General features: G+C 51.4%; 1 protein-coding gene across 2 annotated transcripts in view; it reads right to left on the reverse strand.

Annotated features, from left to right (window-relative positions):
• The window catches only part of SH3RF3 (SH3 domain containing ring finger 3), a 365,288-nt gene that overhangs the window by 98,822 nt on the left and 250,924 nt on the right, over positions 1-15,542 (reverse strand). For both annotated transcript variants that reach the window (XM_054244686.2, XM_008980250.6), the window contains exon 4: positions 4,197-4,550. In XM_054244686.2, the coding sequence (XP_054100661.1) occupies positions 4,197-4,550 (354 nt within the window). The remainder of the gene's footprint in view (positions 1-4,196; positions 4,551-15,542) is intronic.

The raw sequence follows: 15,542 nt of genomic DNA on the forward strand, positions 1-15,542 counted from the left end.
CTCCCTGAGCAGTGAGGTGGACCACGTGGCCAGGGAAGCTGAGAAGTGATGCAGGCCAGGACAAAGGAGGTGAAACAGCAGAGGAAGCCGAAGGAGAGATGGAACAGGCAAATCACAGATGCAGCCCCTGACAGCCACAGGGAGGAGGCCAGCCTCAGCCGCACAGGGCTCTCAGGCTGTGCCCCCAGGCTTCATGGTGCTCAGACCCTCTGAGAAGCAAGGAAGTGTCCTCTGTGCTTCAGACTCATTTCTATAGAAATCACAGCCCCATGCTTCCTTTCTATTTTAAGACAACACCAGAGAAAGAGCAAAACCCAGTCTGTTACAGGAAGAGCCCCTTAATTCAGCCAGCAGAGGCTCATTTCTGATCCTACCCACCTCCCTGACTCTGATCAACTGCAGTCAATGTGTTGGACAGCACTGTGCCCAGAGAAGAGGCCCGTCTCCACGCTAGCCAGCTGCTTTTCCAGAGCAGATGCCTGCTGTTTGCACCTTTCTACAGAACCCAGTGAAATGTTCAATGAGGATTCAATAACTGACAGGGACCATACCATGCTCACCTCAAATGTAAATGTACTGGAACACACACCCCGTGATCTGTAATCCTTTGTTCCTTATGGCCCAGAAGTCCTGATCCAGATGACCAGCCTCATCTACTTCACCAGCCTGTCTTACCCTACAGCCTCAGTCCCCACCATCTGGTCAGTCAAGGTGTTCTTTCTCACAGCCTGAATGGGAACGCTGGGTCCCAAGGGGACTGTGGGAGCAGAGAACTGACTGTTACAGTGGCCCTTGCTGGGGCCAGCACTGCCCCATGCTATGGGCACCATGGAGTCTGGGGCTGTAAGCCTTCCTGCTCTGCCCACTTCCCATTTCCCACAATGGCACTGCCTCCGTTTGTGATGAGTACATGCACACAGCAATGCTAAACTTCTCCAGGCCGATGATCAAAGCTGAAGTGCCACCCACTAACCACAGAATCCTGGGCCTGGGCTCCCTCTCCCCAGGTGTGGCCACCATGGTGAGGAAGAGTATCCCTGCAGCACTGTGGCCACAGCAGGATCTGAGTCTGGCTCGCCTTGGCTGCTGTGGGCCAGTCCTCGGGTCAGGCACTTCCCAGTCAGACGCACATGGCCAGCAAGGTGGTAGGAACCGGGAAGGCAGTGCAGAGCAGGGGCAGACCGGGAAGGCTTGGTCTCTGGGCACATCCAGACCACAGCAGCATACTGGAGCCCGTAGGAGCAGCACGCACAGCTCACAGCTGCACCAGGGCCCCTTCTGTCTCCCGGCAGCTCAAATACATCAGAACAGGAAGACAAGCAGCAACTGCTTTATTTGACCTCTTGCCCTTTGAGGTGACCCAAACTAAAGTCAATAGCCTGGCCGTAACTTTCGCTTCAAGTTGAACTGCTGGAAAATGGATCCCAGAATTCCAGTCCCACCAATCCCTAATTCTAGTCCCTGTGGAGCCAGGTAGTACACAAATTAATAGAAATATCTGTTCCCTTCCTGCCCCAGTAGAAATCAGACTGCAGTGGGCTTAGAAAGGTTCCCTCTGTTTGTTTTAACACAGACTCCATGGCAACAGGAGGGGCTGGTGCAGGTGAGGATGAGGGAAGGAGAGGAAACCAGATCCTGTACCTGCATGTGCTAGCCCACATCTCAGGGGCCTAGAGGAAAGTGGTGGAGAAGATGCTCCTGGCCCTCTTGGGATACAGCAGCAGCTCTGCAAAGTCCATGGACTCTGCTGGGATCCTTCTACAGAACTCCAGGGAACACTAAGGGCAGCTTTGGACAGATTACCGACAAATTACTGGACACAGAGGCCAGATACTTGTGAGGGTGAGCACTGGCCTGGCAGTTCCAGGGCCACCTCTGGCTGATGATCAGGAAGAAGGCCCCTCCCTCTGGTTGATGGGGGTGTCCCTGACCGCAGTGAGAGTGGCCTTTGCTCTTCCAGGAGGAAGGAGACAAAAGACCTACCCAGTGGTACACAAGGGCCAGGCCACTGCTCCTCATTCCCCTTCTTAGGGACACCCCTCAAACCTGCTACAACTTCCCTTTGAGCCAAATTTGTCTCAGAACACAACTTTCAACTGTTCATATCACCAGCAGCTGCTCAGGTTGCCAAGTAGGGACCCCGGCTCTGGGCCAGAATTATCACATGTTGTATTGGTGACAAACGGGGTGAGCTTCCCTGAGTCTTAGTACCACCATGACGATCATGCCCTCTGTCCAGGATGATTCAGCAAAGAAGAAGCAAGGCCATTCCAAGGGCCACTGCTTGTGACTTTACCCTTGAGATATGCATACATGTGGGGAGCACAGCCATGCTGGCCCACCACTGAGTCACCATGCCCCTCCCATGAGCTTACAAATAGGAGGTGCTCAAGAAGACTTTAGCCCAAGGTCAAGAGTGGAGTTAGGGTTGGGACCAAGATTGCACTTTTCCCTTACAGAAAAGGCACCAGCAGCCCCAATGACTGTTCTTTCGGGGAATATGGCTCCCAGGTACAGGCTATGGGAGCCTCAAGGCAGTAGGGTAACCATGGGGGCAGATGACTGCCATGCTTACAGCTCCAGACACTATAGCACCAATTCCAGACCTCAGCCTCAGCTGCCAATGAGAGCTAGCATTTGTGTGTGTGCACATGTGTGTGCAAGTGTGTGTGCATGTATAAATGTCTATATGTGTGCACATGTGTGTGTATGTGGAAGGGGTGCACACATTCATGTGTATGCGTGTGTACACAGAGGTATATGTGTATACATATTTGCATGTATATGTGCAGGTGTGCACCTGGAGGGGTGTGTAAATACACAATGCACACATATGCATGTATGTGCACATGTACATGTGTGGTGTGCATGGAGGGGTGCATGTAAGTGCACGTGTGCACAGGTGTATATGTGCATGCATATGTGTGTGCATGTATATGTGTAGGTGTGCATGTAGATAACAGTGTATGTATTTAAGTGCATGTGGGTGTGCAGGTATATGTGCGTGCCATATGTATGTGTGAGTGCACATGTGCATGGGGGTACACACAGGTGGGTGTGCATGTGCTCAAGTGTACATGTAGTTTGTGCATGTATGTGTGTGTTGGGGGCATTTCTAGGCTGATATGGTGGCACACCTAGATCAAATGGCCTTTCTTCAAGAGCTCAGCAATTTTTAAGACAATTCTCTGTGTAAAGTTGTCTGAGTTCATTGTGGCTTTGAACAAGACAGTTCTTCCCAGCCAGTTGCTTTCTGATGTCTGCCCCTGGTTTCCCACAGACCAGTGCCCTTGCTCTGAGGCATATTCAGGGCAGCCAGAAGGACTCAAGGGAATGTGAAGTGTGGAGCACCGCCCGGCCGGCACTCAGAGAGCCCCTTCCACCTCCTGCTGCAGCCTCTGCATTCACGTAAAGGAAATTTGCCTAACTCCTGCCCTGTGCATGCCACTGTGAGGGGTCTTGTTAGAGCTACAGATAATTACTTACTAAATATTAGTTATTTAAAAATTTTTAAATTATTGACTGACTGATTGGTTGCTTGTAGAGATGGGGTCTTGCCCAAGCTGGGCTTGAACTCTTGGCCTCAAGCAGTCCTCCTGCCTTGGCCTCCCAAAGCACTGGGATTACAGGCATGAGTCACTGTACCCAGCCTTTAAATGCTTTGCTTTTGTTACTTCAATTTACAAAGAAATTAGTGGAAATAGAGTCTAGAAATAGAAGGTATCTGCAGAAACAATAGTAACAAAAGTACTCAACAATGTAGTTTATTCTGGTTCTGAGCTCTGGCTCTTTCTTCTCTCTCTTGAAAGGGAAATAGCAAAATTGCAGAGATGCTAAAAATGTGCTAGCACTAAGCCAAGACTCTTCCAGGACATAATCAGACATCCAAAAGCCAAATGAGATGGGAAGAACCTTCTCACAAGGTGGGTGAGTGTTACTCAGACATTTCCTGGACCACTGAGAACCAGCTCACACACCACTAGGCCATCTTCTGAACCAGGGAGGGTACACTCACCATTCTCCATGTGTCAGGGAGGTCCCCAATACAAAGCAGCAAGGGACAAACCCTGCTCAACCCCAAAGGGAAGTTCTGGGGTGGCCTCCATGCTAGCTGAGGAACTGGGACCACTGAACACGGAGCTGAGGATAGAACCCAGAGAACCCAGGGATGCCTGCCCTGGCCCACAGGATGTTACCTGGGTGGGAGCAGTGCATGACAGATGAGCAACGTCTCCAATCCTGGCCGCGGCTCGTGGATCACTGGAGCTGATCAACACCGGAGCGCTAATTTCCATGGAATGCCTGTGGCTAGCAGCCTGGGAGGATCTGTGCGTCACACTGAGCGCGGTGAAGGAGTGGCGTTTCTTGGTGTTCTTCTTGCCATCCACACGCCGCTGAAAGGCACTGACCGCCCCTGCACTGTTTAAAGTGGGACTTGGGGCCATGCTGGCTACAGCGCCAGAGTCAGAGGGCAGGGAGGCATTGCAGCCAGACGCAGCAGCAGGGCACGGCTTGTCCATCTCAATGAGCTGCTTGGCGGAGTCGTTGAGCTGAGTGAGAAAGGGGAGAGGGGAGGCTTCATGAAATCATGGTCACACGGCACACCAGCCCTCTGCACTCTCCAGGCCACATTCCCATTCACAAACTGGCAACGTGCTCAAATCGGTCAGACTGCAGGAAAAACACAGCAGAGGCTGGTGGGCAGCATAGGTTTTATTGAAAAGCTTTCTGGGCAGCTCAAAAACCCCAGGAGCCATGACGGAGGGTGGACGCTCATAGAGAGGAGAGAATTTTCCGAGGGCCACTACCTTGTCACCCCAATCTTTCAACTGCTGGCCATTTCTGGGGAGCAAGGTGCAGCCCTGCAGACAGTGAGGGACCAGAGGCAAGAGGGGAAGGAAGCCCCGCATCAGAGGATGTGGGCTGGCCCTGCAGGCTCCACAACAGCAGGTTCCCAGCCTGCCTTGAGCACTGTGGGTCTTCGGAGATTTTGAGGCGTGTGACCGGAATGCACTTTCTAATGTTTGGTGACCAGCTGTGGCAGGGGAGTCTGCTCTGGTCAGCATGAACCATGGAAGCTCTTTTCAGTAACTGCCTCCACTCAGGTTGTCAAGCCCCAGAAGCTGGCCTGAGTGTGTCCCAGGAGGTGTCAATAATCTGTCATCTTGAGTGATTCAGCGAGGTCTCAGGACACGACTCTTTCCCACATCTCCCGCCTGTTCTACAAAATAGCAGCTATTTTTTGCAGGGAAGAATTTGACGAAAGTCTGATCCTGGGTGGTGCTTATCAGGAAAGGTGGCATGAAGGTTCAAATCCATGAGCAACCAGGGAATAAACCCTCCTGGCCGGCTAAGCCACATCCTTCTTCTCAGGGCTGTAGCATTGCCTGGAGGGGCTGGGAGGGGTAGCCTGGGCACACCCACTGGAGCAAGGTCTGTGAATTACGCAGTCTGGGGATGTACCAGCTGTGAGAAGAGGCTCCCTGGGCTGTTGTGGGGTCTGGCGGGGAAGAGGTTAGGTCAATTCACCATCTGTGAGTGACAGTGTCCCCTGACCCTATACCTGGAGGAAGTTTCCCACTCAGGTGCCCAGTGGAGCCCCTTCCTTCTTAGGCTGTACTTGGCTTAGCCTATATGCATATCTATAGGGGGAACTGGCAGTGATTTGAAAGAATAAAGCAGAGGGAACTCTTTACTGTGTACATAGAGATGGCTAGGAAGAAAATATGATGCCAGAATCAGCATGGGAGGATTGCTACAAGCTAGGTTAAGCAAATGCCATCAGGCTGGGTAAATGCCTGTGAGCTTCCACTCTTTCTCCCTCCCCTTTTCAGAAGTAGCAGAAGAAACTGAGTAAATGCCAGCTGCCCTCTGGGCAGACCTCCCTGGAGAAGCACAGAGTTCAGGGCAGGAGGAAGTGGGAGCCATCTCTGAGTTTTCTCACCAAGCAGAAACTGAGCAAGGTGGGGTGGCTGCGTGCAGAGCTGGCACATTCTGTCTGCCAGGGTACTGTTTTGGGTTTGGGGCCCACAAAGTCTCTGCAAAGCACGACTGGGTGCTGTAGGGCACCACAGTGGCACCTAGGCCAGGGGCAGAAGGTCCTTCCAGAAACTGCAGGCAGGCCACTGGGGGGCAGTTCGAAGCCTTCACAGGAAAAACGGAACTCAGCAGTGGTTGGTAAGGACTTACAGGATTCAGAAGGGAAGAGGAGAGAGGCAGTGAGTCAGTGAAATCCACAAAAGTGGGAAGACCACAGCAGGCAAGTGAAGGTCCATATGAGTCACTGTGGAAGTGCGGGCTATGGCGGGGGAGGGGGCAGAGCCTCAGCCACGGTGTACACTTGGCATATAAGATACAGGCTAAGCCCTTGCACGAGAGGCCAGCAGGTGCCAGGAAGGGCTCATCCCCCACACCCACCAGGAGTCGAGTCTGACACAGCCTAGTCTAGGAGATTCCCTTGAATGCTGTGAATGGGTGAAGGGAAACACCAGGTCTCACTCAGCTACAGAGCTAGCATTTACAGCTGGTAGCGCCTTGATGAGTTAAAAAAACAAAACCAAAAAACCCAGAAGCCCTGCTGAGTTTAAGTGGCATTAGAAAGGGTTGCTTCATCACAGGGCTGCTCTGGGCAGAACAAGCAGATCGCAAGAGTAGGGTGGCTGCAGGTTCCAGCTGCCTTCAGCAGCCTTCAACTCCGCCCAGGCCCATGGCTGTCAGCATTTCCACTATAAATACCTGCCTTTTAGAGGGAGGTTATGAAAAACCTCACTCTGGGCTCCAACATGTGTGATCTAAATCCAGGATCATTTCCTTTGAAATGCTTCCTCCAACCAGGCTCAGCTGTTTTGCTCTATTTTATGGCTGTATTCACTTGTTTCCTCCTAAGTGCTACTCAGAGAACAAACCAGGGCCTATTCCCTCCCACAGCCCTCCATCGGGCTCTCCAAATACCTGGGGACCGACTTCCTGGACCCCAGTGTTCTCTGCCTGCTTCACAGGGTCTAGAGAAAGAGCAGCAGCACACAGTGAGCACGGTCCTCCATCCATCTCACCCACTGGCATCGGAGCACTTTCTAAACACACCTGCCATGCACCTGCACTTGGGACATCATTACACAGCAATCATGGCACAAATAATGCTGGAGGCTGGGCTCAAATGATTCCCTTCTCCCCAAAGGAACAGACCTGGAGTGTTTCACTTAGTCTCCCTGGGACTCTGTTGAGTTGGTACTGAAAACTCCATTTTCAAAATCAGGAAATCCAAGCACCAACAGGTTGTTGTATGCACGTCCAGAAGAGATGGGGCCCTGATCTAAATGTCAGCGTGGATTTCCAGGCTCCCTATTTCCATCAGGGGCCATGCAGCCAGGAGCATGGTGCCTGGCCCCTCAGCAGTGCCACGGGTCACTGAGCACTGTGCAGCCACCAGCACATGTCCCTGAGAGGCTGCTCACAACTGACTTCACTGCACCCCTTTCACGGTGGAGAGTGAGGGTGGAAAGGCAGCATGCGTCCCTCATGCCTTAGCAACCCCAGCCCAAGGCAGGTGCTGAAAGTGAAGGCAAAAAGCTTCCACCAAGACAGGCAGCTTCAAGAGACAGCGGGAGAAGTAAGAGCTCCTGCCTCTAAGACGAAAGTCCTCAATGCTTCATCCAAAGCTTCCATGTCCCCAGCATCCCTGCCCCAGCCAGGCAGGAAGGCAAGCCGCTGCTGAGGGGCCTCCTGGGAAGAGGAGCAGTTAGGCTGTATCCTGTTGACTCGTCTCTGCTTCTGCGCCAAGGGGCTTTGCCTTGTGCAGTCTTCATTCCGAAAGTCCAAAGTGGACTATCCCAGAGGACTATCCCTCAATACGCAGATGCATCTCTACACACCTGAGACTGAGGGGTCATTTTCCACCCACCGCTGGGGACTGGGCTTGCCAGACTCACACAGGAGTGCAAGTAGTGCACACTTCGGCCCACAGAGTCTGAGGTACTGTTACAGATCTGTGACTTGATCCTGGGGCAAAACTCACCATCTGGGGAAATTGTCATTGTCTTCCCATCAAGCTCCAATTAGTCACATCACAAAGCGGGGCCTGGATCTGGCACTGGTGCCATCCCAATCAGAAGGCCCCTCACTGGCTGCACACATCCTTGTGGGCCCATGTTCGGTGCAGACTCATCTCACGCACAGGCTTCCATGCTGCAGAGAAACCAGATGGCTCTGGCCTCCCATGTGGATTCAGCCTGAGGATGCACCCCCTCCTATCGAGGTGCCATCTAGAAAGAAAAGGACTCCACTGGCTCCATTGGCGTGTGGGGTCACCTTGTTTGTTTATCAGGTGGATGTTCCCCTCCTATTTGGATGTGCACACACATAACCAATGCACTCAATAATTAAACTTTTCCCATTTTTTTTAATGCAAAGAGAACACATTTTCAACTTCCACACAAAATGAAAACAAAATGATAGCATCAATATTTTAAATGTCTTGGTGACTTTATTCATCATGAGGACTGCTCCTGGTACCTGGGGAGGTGTGTGCCCATCCCAGGGTCTGCCCTGTTCTGGGGCCCCTCTGCAGGGGCCACCCCCTAGCCTGATGCTCCTGGGAACATGGAACTGGATGGGGTGGGGAATTACCTCAAGCGGGCAGTGCAGTCTTGTCCATGGGACAATAAACGTTGGGCCAGGGCTCACCACCCAACAGGGGACCTTGCTCACCACTCTATGGCCTCTGTGACCTCGAGTGGCTGCCTCCTGGCTCAGTAAAGCCCCTCCCAATGCTTTGTCTCCCCAGCTTTCTTAGGCTAGATGTGATTTTCTTCCACAACCTCTTTCCAACCACAGAATTGTCTAGAAAGGTAAGAAGAACTGAAGAGTTTCTTCCATCCATCCTTTAAACAGTTCTATGTATGGGCTCTTGGTTTAGAGCACACCATAGCCTTGTGGCTGCGTCCAAGGGTGGGGCTGGGTTGAATAGAGAAGGCTGTCTCCCCACAGTTCCTGGAGCCACGAGTCTCCTGTCTCTGCTGGGGAAGTGGGACCAGCCCGGGGGTTTCAGTGCTGGGTCCAGGATGGTGCCAGAGTACAGTTACCCCAAATCCCTGGGTCTGATTGATGCGACTTTAAACTGAATGTCAGGAGGATTTTTTTTTTTAAGGATTGGCAAGCCAGTCACGAGAGAGGACAGCAGCTGTAACACGAAAGGAAGAGCAGTGGTGTGGGAGGTTCCCAGCTTCACAAGAAAAACAGCACAAAGGAGCTGTGCCCCTTGGGTCCCGGCCCTGACCCAGAGTGGAGATAGAGCAACCTCAGTACCAAGCCATGAGCTTTGGGAGTGTGATCTGAAGGAGGGAATGGGTCCCTAAATCCATATTTTGGTGGAAATCCAGGAAGCTGAAGGAGCAAGCAGGAGGGCAAGCACTCACAGTTTAACAAGAAGGCGACCCATGACTTCACAGAAGCACCATTCAGAAAACAAAAATGGACTGAGGACCTACCATGTCCTGGGCTCTGTAAAAAACTTGCTATCAAAGAGTTTCTATTTCAGTCTGTACTGAACGACCTAGGGCTCCTTCACAGAGGCCAACTCCGGCTCAACAGGTATGGACTGGTGCCAAGTTTCTGCATTTCTGCCAGCTCCCGAGAGAAGACGCTGCTGCTCTTGGCAGACCCCACTGTGGTAGCAAGCTCTGGAACACTACTTGCAAGCTCAGCTTCCCAACAGCAGCACCTCCCTGGGAACCCTCCAAGGACCAGACTCGCGTGTTCCAGAGACTCCTGTGGGGCATCTGCCTTCCTCTGCAGCTTCCACCCTCGTTGCTGAGTGTGGCAGAGGCCACCACAGCTGGCCGTTGGCCTGTTACTCCTTAGAGCTTCACAAACTCAGGAGCAGATGAAGAAAGGCCAGAAGCTTTCACTGGGAGACATCTTGGGAGCTTCCCCTCGCTGAGATGGGCAGGCAAGATGGCTGGGCTGGGCTTCGATCAGCACTTGCCGGATGTAAAACATGTCATTCTTTAGGAGACTAAGCATGGAGAGGGAAGGATTCTTTTTACCACTGATTCGCCCTCCTCATAGGCACCCCTCATTCTGAAGGGTTGTTTGTGGAACATTCCCAGAGCCTTTAAGGAGAAAGGCTCCCCAAACTGGGGACTTTTGGTCAGTGACTAAGCCAGTAAGAAGGAAGGGATCTGGTGACCACCCCTGGCCTGGCACGCCCAACTTTATCTTCATCCCCACACATGCCCATCTGACCCTCATATCAACTATCTGAGGTGACGGCAATGTGGCCATTTTACAGATGAGGAAACTGAGGCTCAGAGAGGTTAAGTGACTCGTTCCAAGTCACACAGTGAACGAGCAGCACCATGGCCGCTGCTCACCCCTCTTCTGAGATGTCTCATTGAATTCTGCTGCCATCACCTAGTCTCTGTGGAACATGGGAAGGCCCTTCCCCTCTTGCTATATCTTGAGGTAAAATAATGAATACATTCACTGAGGTATACCTATGCCCATGACTACTGGAATGGGTTGGGGTCATTTTAGAGATTTTTAAAGACCACATGTGGGTCTTTAAAAATCAGGCATTTTTGGGCTGGGTTCAGTGGTTCATGTTTGTGGTTCATTTCAGCACTTTGGGAGGCCAAGGCGGATAGGTTGCTTGAGACCAGGAGTTCAAGACCAGCCTGGGCAACTAATGAGACCCTGTCTCTATAAAATATAAACACAAATTAGCTGGGCGTGGTGGTGTGCACCTGCAGTCCTGGCTACTCAGGAGGTTGAGTTGGGAGGATCACTTGAGCCTGAGAGGTCATGCCACTATACTTCAGCATGGGTGACAGAGCAAGACCCTGTTTCAATTTTTTTAAAACTCAGACCTTTTTTTGGGAGGTTAAAGATGACATGAAAAGTAGGTCAGGCAAATTCTCACACAGGACAAACGCCAGCCTCAGTTACAAAGGGTGGGAGGTTGATCTGTTTCCTTCCCTTTATTCACAGATTTAGTGGGCTCAGAGGCTGGTGGACAATGCCAAACTCTATGTACTGGGGACACCAAACCCCAGGCATCTGTAAAACGCTGGTGCCACCACTGTGGACTCATGCTCCCTGCCTGGCCACAAGCCACGACCATGCACCTGCTATGGGAGAGGCTTCTACCCTGGAGGAGATCCCTCCTTGGAATTACAGTTCGACAGAGGCTAAGCAACACCAGAGCACTGCAGGAGTGCTGGAGACCTATGTGAGGCTGCCGGTCCCACCGGAGTGTGGCCCCAAGCCCGTGGGTGACCTGCATGCCTCTAGCACATGGCAGATGCCTTTCTCATCCTGTCCTCTTGGTGTTTGCATTCTACCCTGGTCCCTGTCCTGTGACGGATGAAGCACACAAGCCAGGCTGCTGTCAGGCTGCCCAAAAGGCCAGCAAGCTGAGGTGACTATTAAGATAACAAGTTCAAAACACAGGTGCAGACCTGCACTGCACAAATGGCTGCCTAATTTTGCATGTAAAGCCTGAGTACAGGCAAGGCTTTTGGAAGAGTTGATTTCTAAAAATCTGAGGAGGGAGTTGGAGCGAATGGTTTTCATTTTAGCCCACTCTTATCATGGAATGGACAAAGTCCTGTCCCTGTCAGGTGCAGGGTGGTCCCAGAAGAGGCAGGTGGCACGCATCCCCCTTGTCTACCTCTGGGGGCCAGCTGTCACGCAGCCCACAGTGGCATTCATGCTGAGACCTTCCAGAGAGTTTGGGGGCCACCCTCTGCCAGTGCCCTATGATGCGGCAGGTAAATCTGCACACCCTGGGCCAGACTCACCTCATGGTGGGGAGCCCAGGAAGGGAACACCACAGTGAGGCCCCCAAAGCAAGCCCTCAAAACCAAGGTCTGCCAAAGAATCTTCAGCTGCCCTGCAGCTAAGAGTTAGTACCTCCTTCCTCATCCAAGACTCCATGGGTCTCTCCAGCACAACCAGAAACACCCACTACACCCCACCTGTGCCTCTGTCATAGTTATATCCCCCTTTCTTCCTCCCTGGATCCCACCCTAGTCCCCACAGGGAAATGAGGCTCCACATGATTCAAGTTTAACCTCTTGATACTGGGTGATGCACCCTTCCTGGACTAGGAATCACACTGTCATCTGAGTATTAAGACCTGCCAGAAGGAAGATTCCAGGACCAAAATAAGAAAACAGAAAACTTCACTCATTTGGTAGGAATGTGTGAGGGTCCATAAAAGGCCCAGGAGCAGCAGGGCAGCCTGCTTAGCCCCTCAGCAGGGGTGTCACGTGAGCAAAGGGATCACTGATTAGAAGTTTTCAGACTGGGATAAAGACTCTGTGATAATGTTACCTTAAGGTGAACTTAAAAGGAGATAAAAGTGGTGGTTTCTGGGCAAACAAGCATGTGAAGGGGACCATTTATTCCAAGAACTGCTCCAAGGAAAGTCTCTCTGTTGGGACAGTGGGGAGACCTCAGACCCCTAGCAGCAGGTGGGGACCTGCACAGCCTCCTGCAGACATTTAAATCCTGGATGAGTCCCTCTGGCGGGGTGTGTGCTGCACATGCATTTCTGGCCATTTTTAGCCTGAGGACCAAAGTGATTCATTTCCCAGGGTCCTTCTTGCTTAGAATTCACAGCTCTTAGGTGGGTGAGAAGAATTGAGGGAAGCAAGAGGTGTGGCTGGCACAAATTCAGCAGATGGCAGGTGGCCGCTCCACCCAAAGGGCTCCCAGGCCGGGCCCAGCCACAGTCCAGGCAGGGGGACTCTAACCTGTTCTCTGACAGTGCACCCCCATCAGGGAAGCATTTCTGCACATTCTAATGTACCAATGATCATTTACATTATACGTACGTAATGTGTATCTTTTGGTATATTTATCTATTAGACCAAATCTACATCTAAATATATTTGATTACCAAAAATATATAAAATAAGCACCCACAAAATAGAAATTAAAACTAACAAGTTAAAAATTTCAATGAGTTTGAACAGAGGATCTCATGTTTTCTGACACAGAGTGCCATGCACCCACCATGGAGATCTCCGGCTTCCAGCATGGTTTTCAAATGATCCATTGATTGGGTCCTGACCAGCCTTTTTAAGAAACAGAATAGAATAAATATTGGCATGTGTCCATGTGGTATGGAAGTAGCTTCATAGACCATTTCTCTAGGTTCACACACTCACGTGGTGTGCCCTCGGTCAAGATGTCAAATGCACTGTCACTGTGGGTCACATCCACAAAGACTGAAAGCCGTCGGCACCCAGGGAAGATGAGAGACATTTCCCCCACTAGAAATAAAAGGCCCTCTTCTTCCTATTTGCACACAGTGTGAACCCGATGTATAAGGAGGGAGCCTGGCCCAAGCCTGTCCCTCTTGCTGAGGACCAGGAGGGGCCCTCATAGCTGACTCTTCCCTGCAGGCACCTGGGGCTGGGACCAGATGTCTGTGTGTCTGCAGGTTCGCACACCTGTGTTCTATGTGCAGCTTCTCTGGGAAAGGAAACCGGCTCCTAAGGTTGGTGAGTGGCACCTGAGCTTACCCCAGCCTGCGTGGCCTTTAGCCTATGATGCTGCATGCGTTGGGCTCCTGATGTAGCTGGAGGGACGGTGCATTGGGCTGCGGTATATAGGACACCAGCCAGACTATCAGAGGTGGCTGCATACTGCAGCCCTGAAGTTCTCACCTGCTACCTCCTCACCACTAATCTCTATTATCCAGAGAGCCTCCAGCTGGCAAGCATTTCCTCCTTCCCTCCCCATGTCTCTCTATCCCCTTCTCTCCTCCAGTCTCTCTTTGGCATCCCAGAGCAACCCGAAATTAACAAAGCCTAAGTGATCAGATCAAGATGTCATAGCTGATACTTGGAGTTCTGCGGACTTCATCCCCTTGCGGGGGGGGGGGGGTCTCATTTCACAGATGTTTCAAATGTTCGATAAACACCTATTCCATGCATAGGTGTTTGATGACTGCAGCGAGCATTTGCATGTGTCTGTCTGTTGAGTATGTTCTAAACACTGCGCTCAGCACTTCTCACCCCTCTACAGAGCTGTAAGTTACATTGAACTTCACACATAGGGTCAGCAGCTGAGAGCAATTTTGGGGGCCTGGCTGGGGAGGGTGGTGGAGTCTGCAAAAGTCTGAGCCTCACTCAGCACTCACTGGGTACCTGCTGCCGGTTGTGCTCTCTGCCAGGCAATCTGTGGCAGGGGGAGCTTTTTCACAGCAAGAACTTTTCTTAAGGATGTGTTCTATGGTGACAGAGGAACTTAAGAATGTGGCATGCTGCAACTAACTAATCAATGAAAAATGGAAGGAAAGCGCTACTAGAGAAAGGCTGGGCTGAAGGGGGAAGACAACTCAGTTTCTATGGTTACAGATAGGACATAACCACAGAAAGTCACAAAGTATTTCAACCAAAAGTGACATAAGTGCCCTAAGTATTTCAAGGCTGTGGAGAGGGGCGGGCAGAAGTAGGATGGCACGTGTGTGTGCACATGCATGTGCACAGGGGTCTAGAGTTGTCTAAAGGGGCTCAGGTTGTGAGGGCTGAACAGGAGGCAGGATGGACACAAAGCATCTGTCGACTCCTGAACAGGGATCAAGGAGTCCCTGGACTTGGCATGGGGAGCCTGGGAGTGGTTGGGAATTTGGGCCAGAGTGGCAGCAGTGGAATGAGTCAGAAAAGGCCATGTGTAGATGGATGGGCCAGGGTGCTGAGATCCCCCAATCATCTGGGGCTGGTGCTTTGAAAGGAGAAGGTGGAATTGGGTACCTACTGTAGGCCAGGGGCTCTGCCTGGCACTGGGAAATAAATACAGACAAAACCCCACTCTCTCACAGATACCCAGACAAGGAATAAGTGAGTATTTCATTACACAGAGGATGTCGAATGGTGAGAATTACATAGAGGAAAAAGTATGAGAGGACGATGTGCTGAGGGGCTTCAGGTTAAACAGGGAACCCAGAAAGGCTACACAGGGATAGTGACCTGTGAGCCAAGACCTTGAGGAGATGTTGGAGGGAGGTGGCCCCACTGCAACTGGGGAAGGGTGATGGGCAGGTGGGAACAGCACATGCAAAGGCCCTGTGGCAGTGGCTGGCTGGAGTGTCTGAGGAAGAACAAGGAGGCCAGAGTGGCTGGAGCAAACATATAGGGGGAAATGAGGTGGGGGTTAACTGGCACTGCAGCTTCTGGGCCCCTGGGAGGTCCTGGCTTTCCCTGAATGAGATGGGGGAATGGGGGGGGGCTCTACAGCAGCACAGGGACATGATAGGATCCCCCAGCCATGGTGCTGAGAAAAGGCTGCAGAAGTGAAGCACTTGGAAGCTACTGCAATAATGTTATGAGAATATTCTCACAATTTAATGAGAAAAGCCAGGCAGAAATACTGATAAAGCACAATCTCAAATTTGTCCAAAATATATGTAAATTTATACATAGAAAAGAATAAAGGAAATAGAACAATATGCTAACAACGTTTTACCTCGTTCTTTCCCTACACGTATATTCATATTTACTGGTAGGATTATGGGTGATTTTAATTTTCTTCTT

The sequence above is a fragment of the Callithrix jacchus genome, chromosome 14 (assembly GCF_049354715.1).
Source record: "Callithrix jacchus isolate 240 chromosome 14, calJac240_pri, whole genome shotgun sequence".
NCBI classification, from domain to species: domain Eukaryota; kingdom Metazoa; phylum Chordata; class Mammalia; order Primates; family Cebidae; genus Callithrix; species Callithrix jacchus.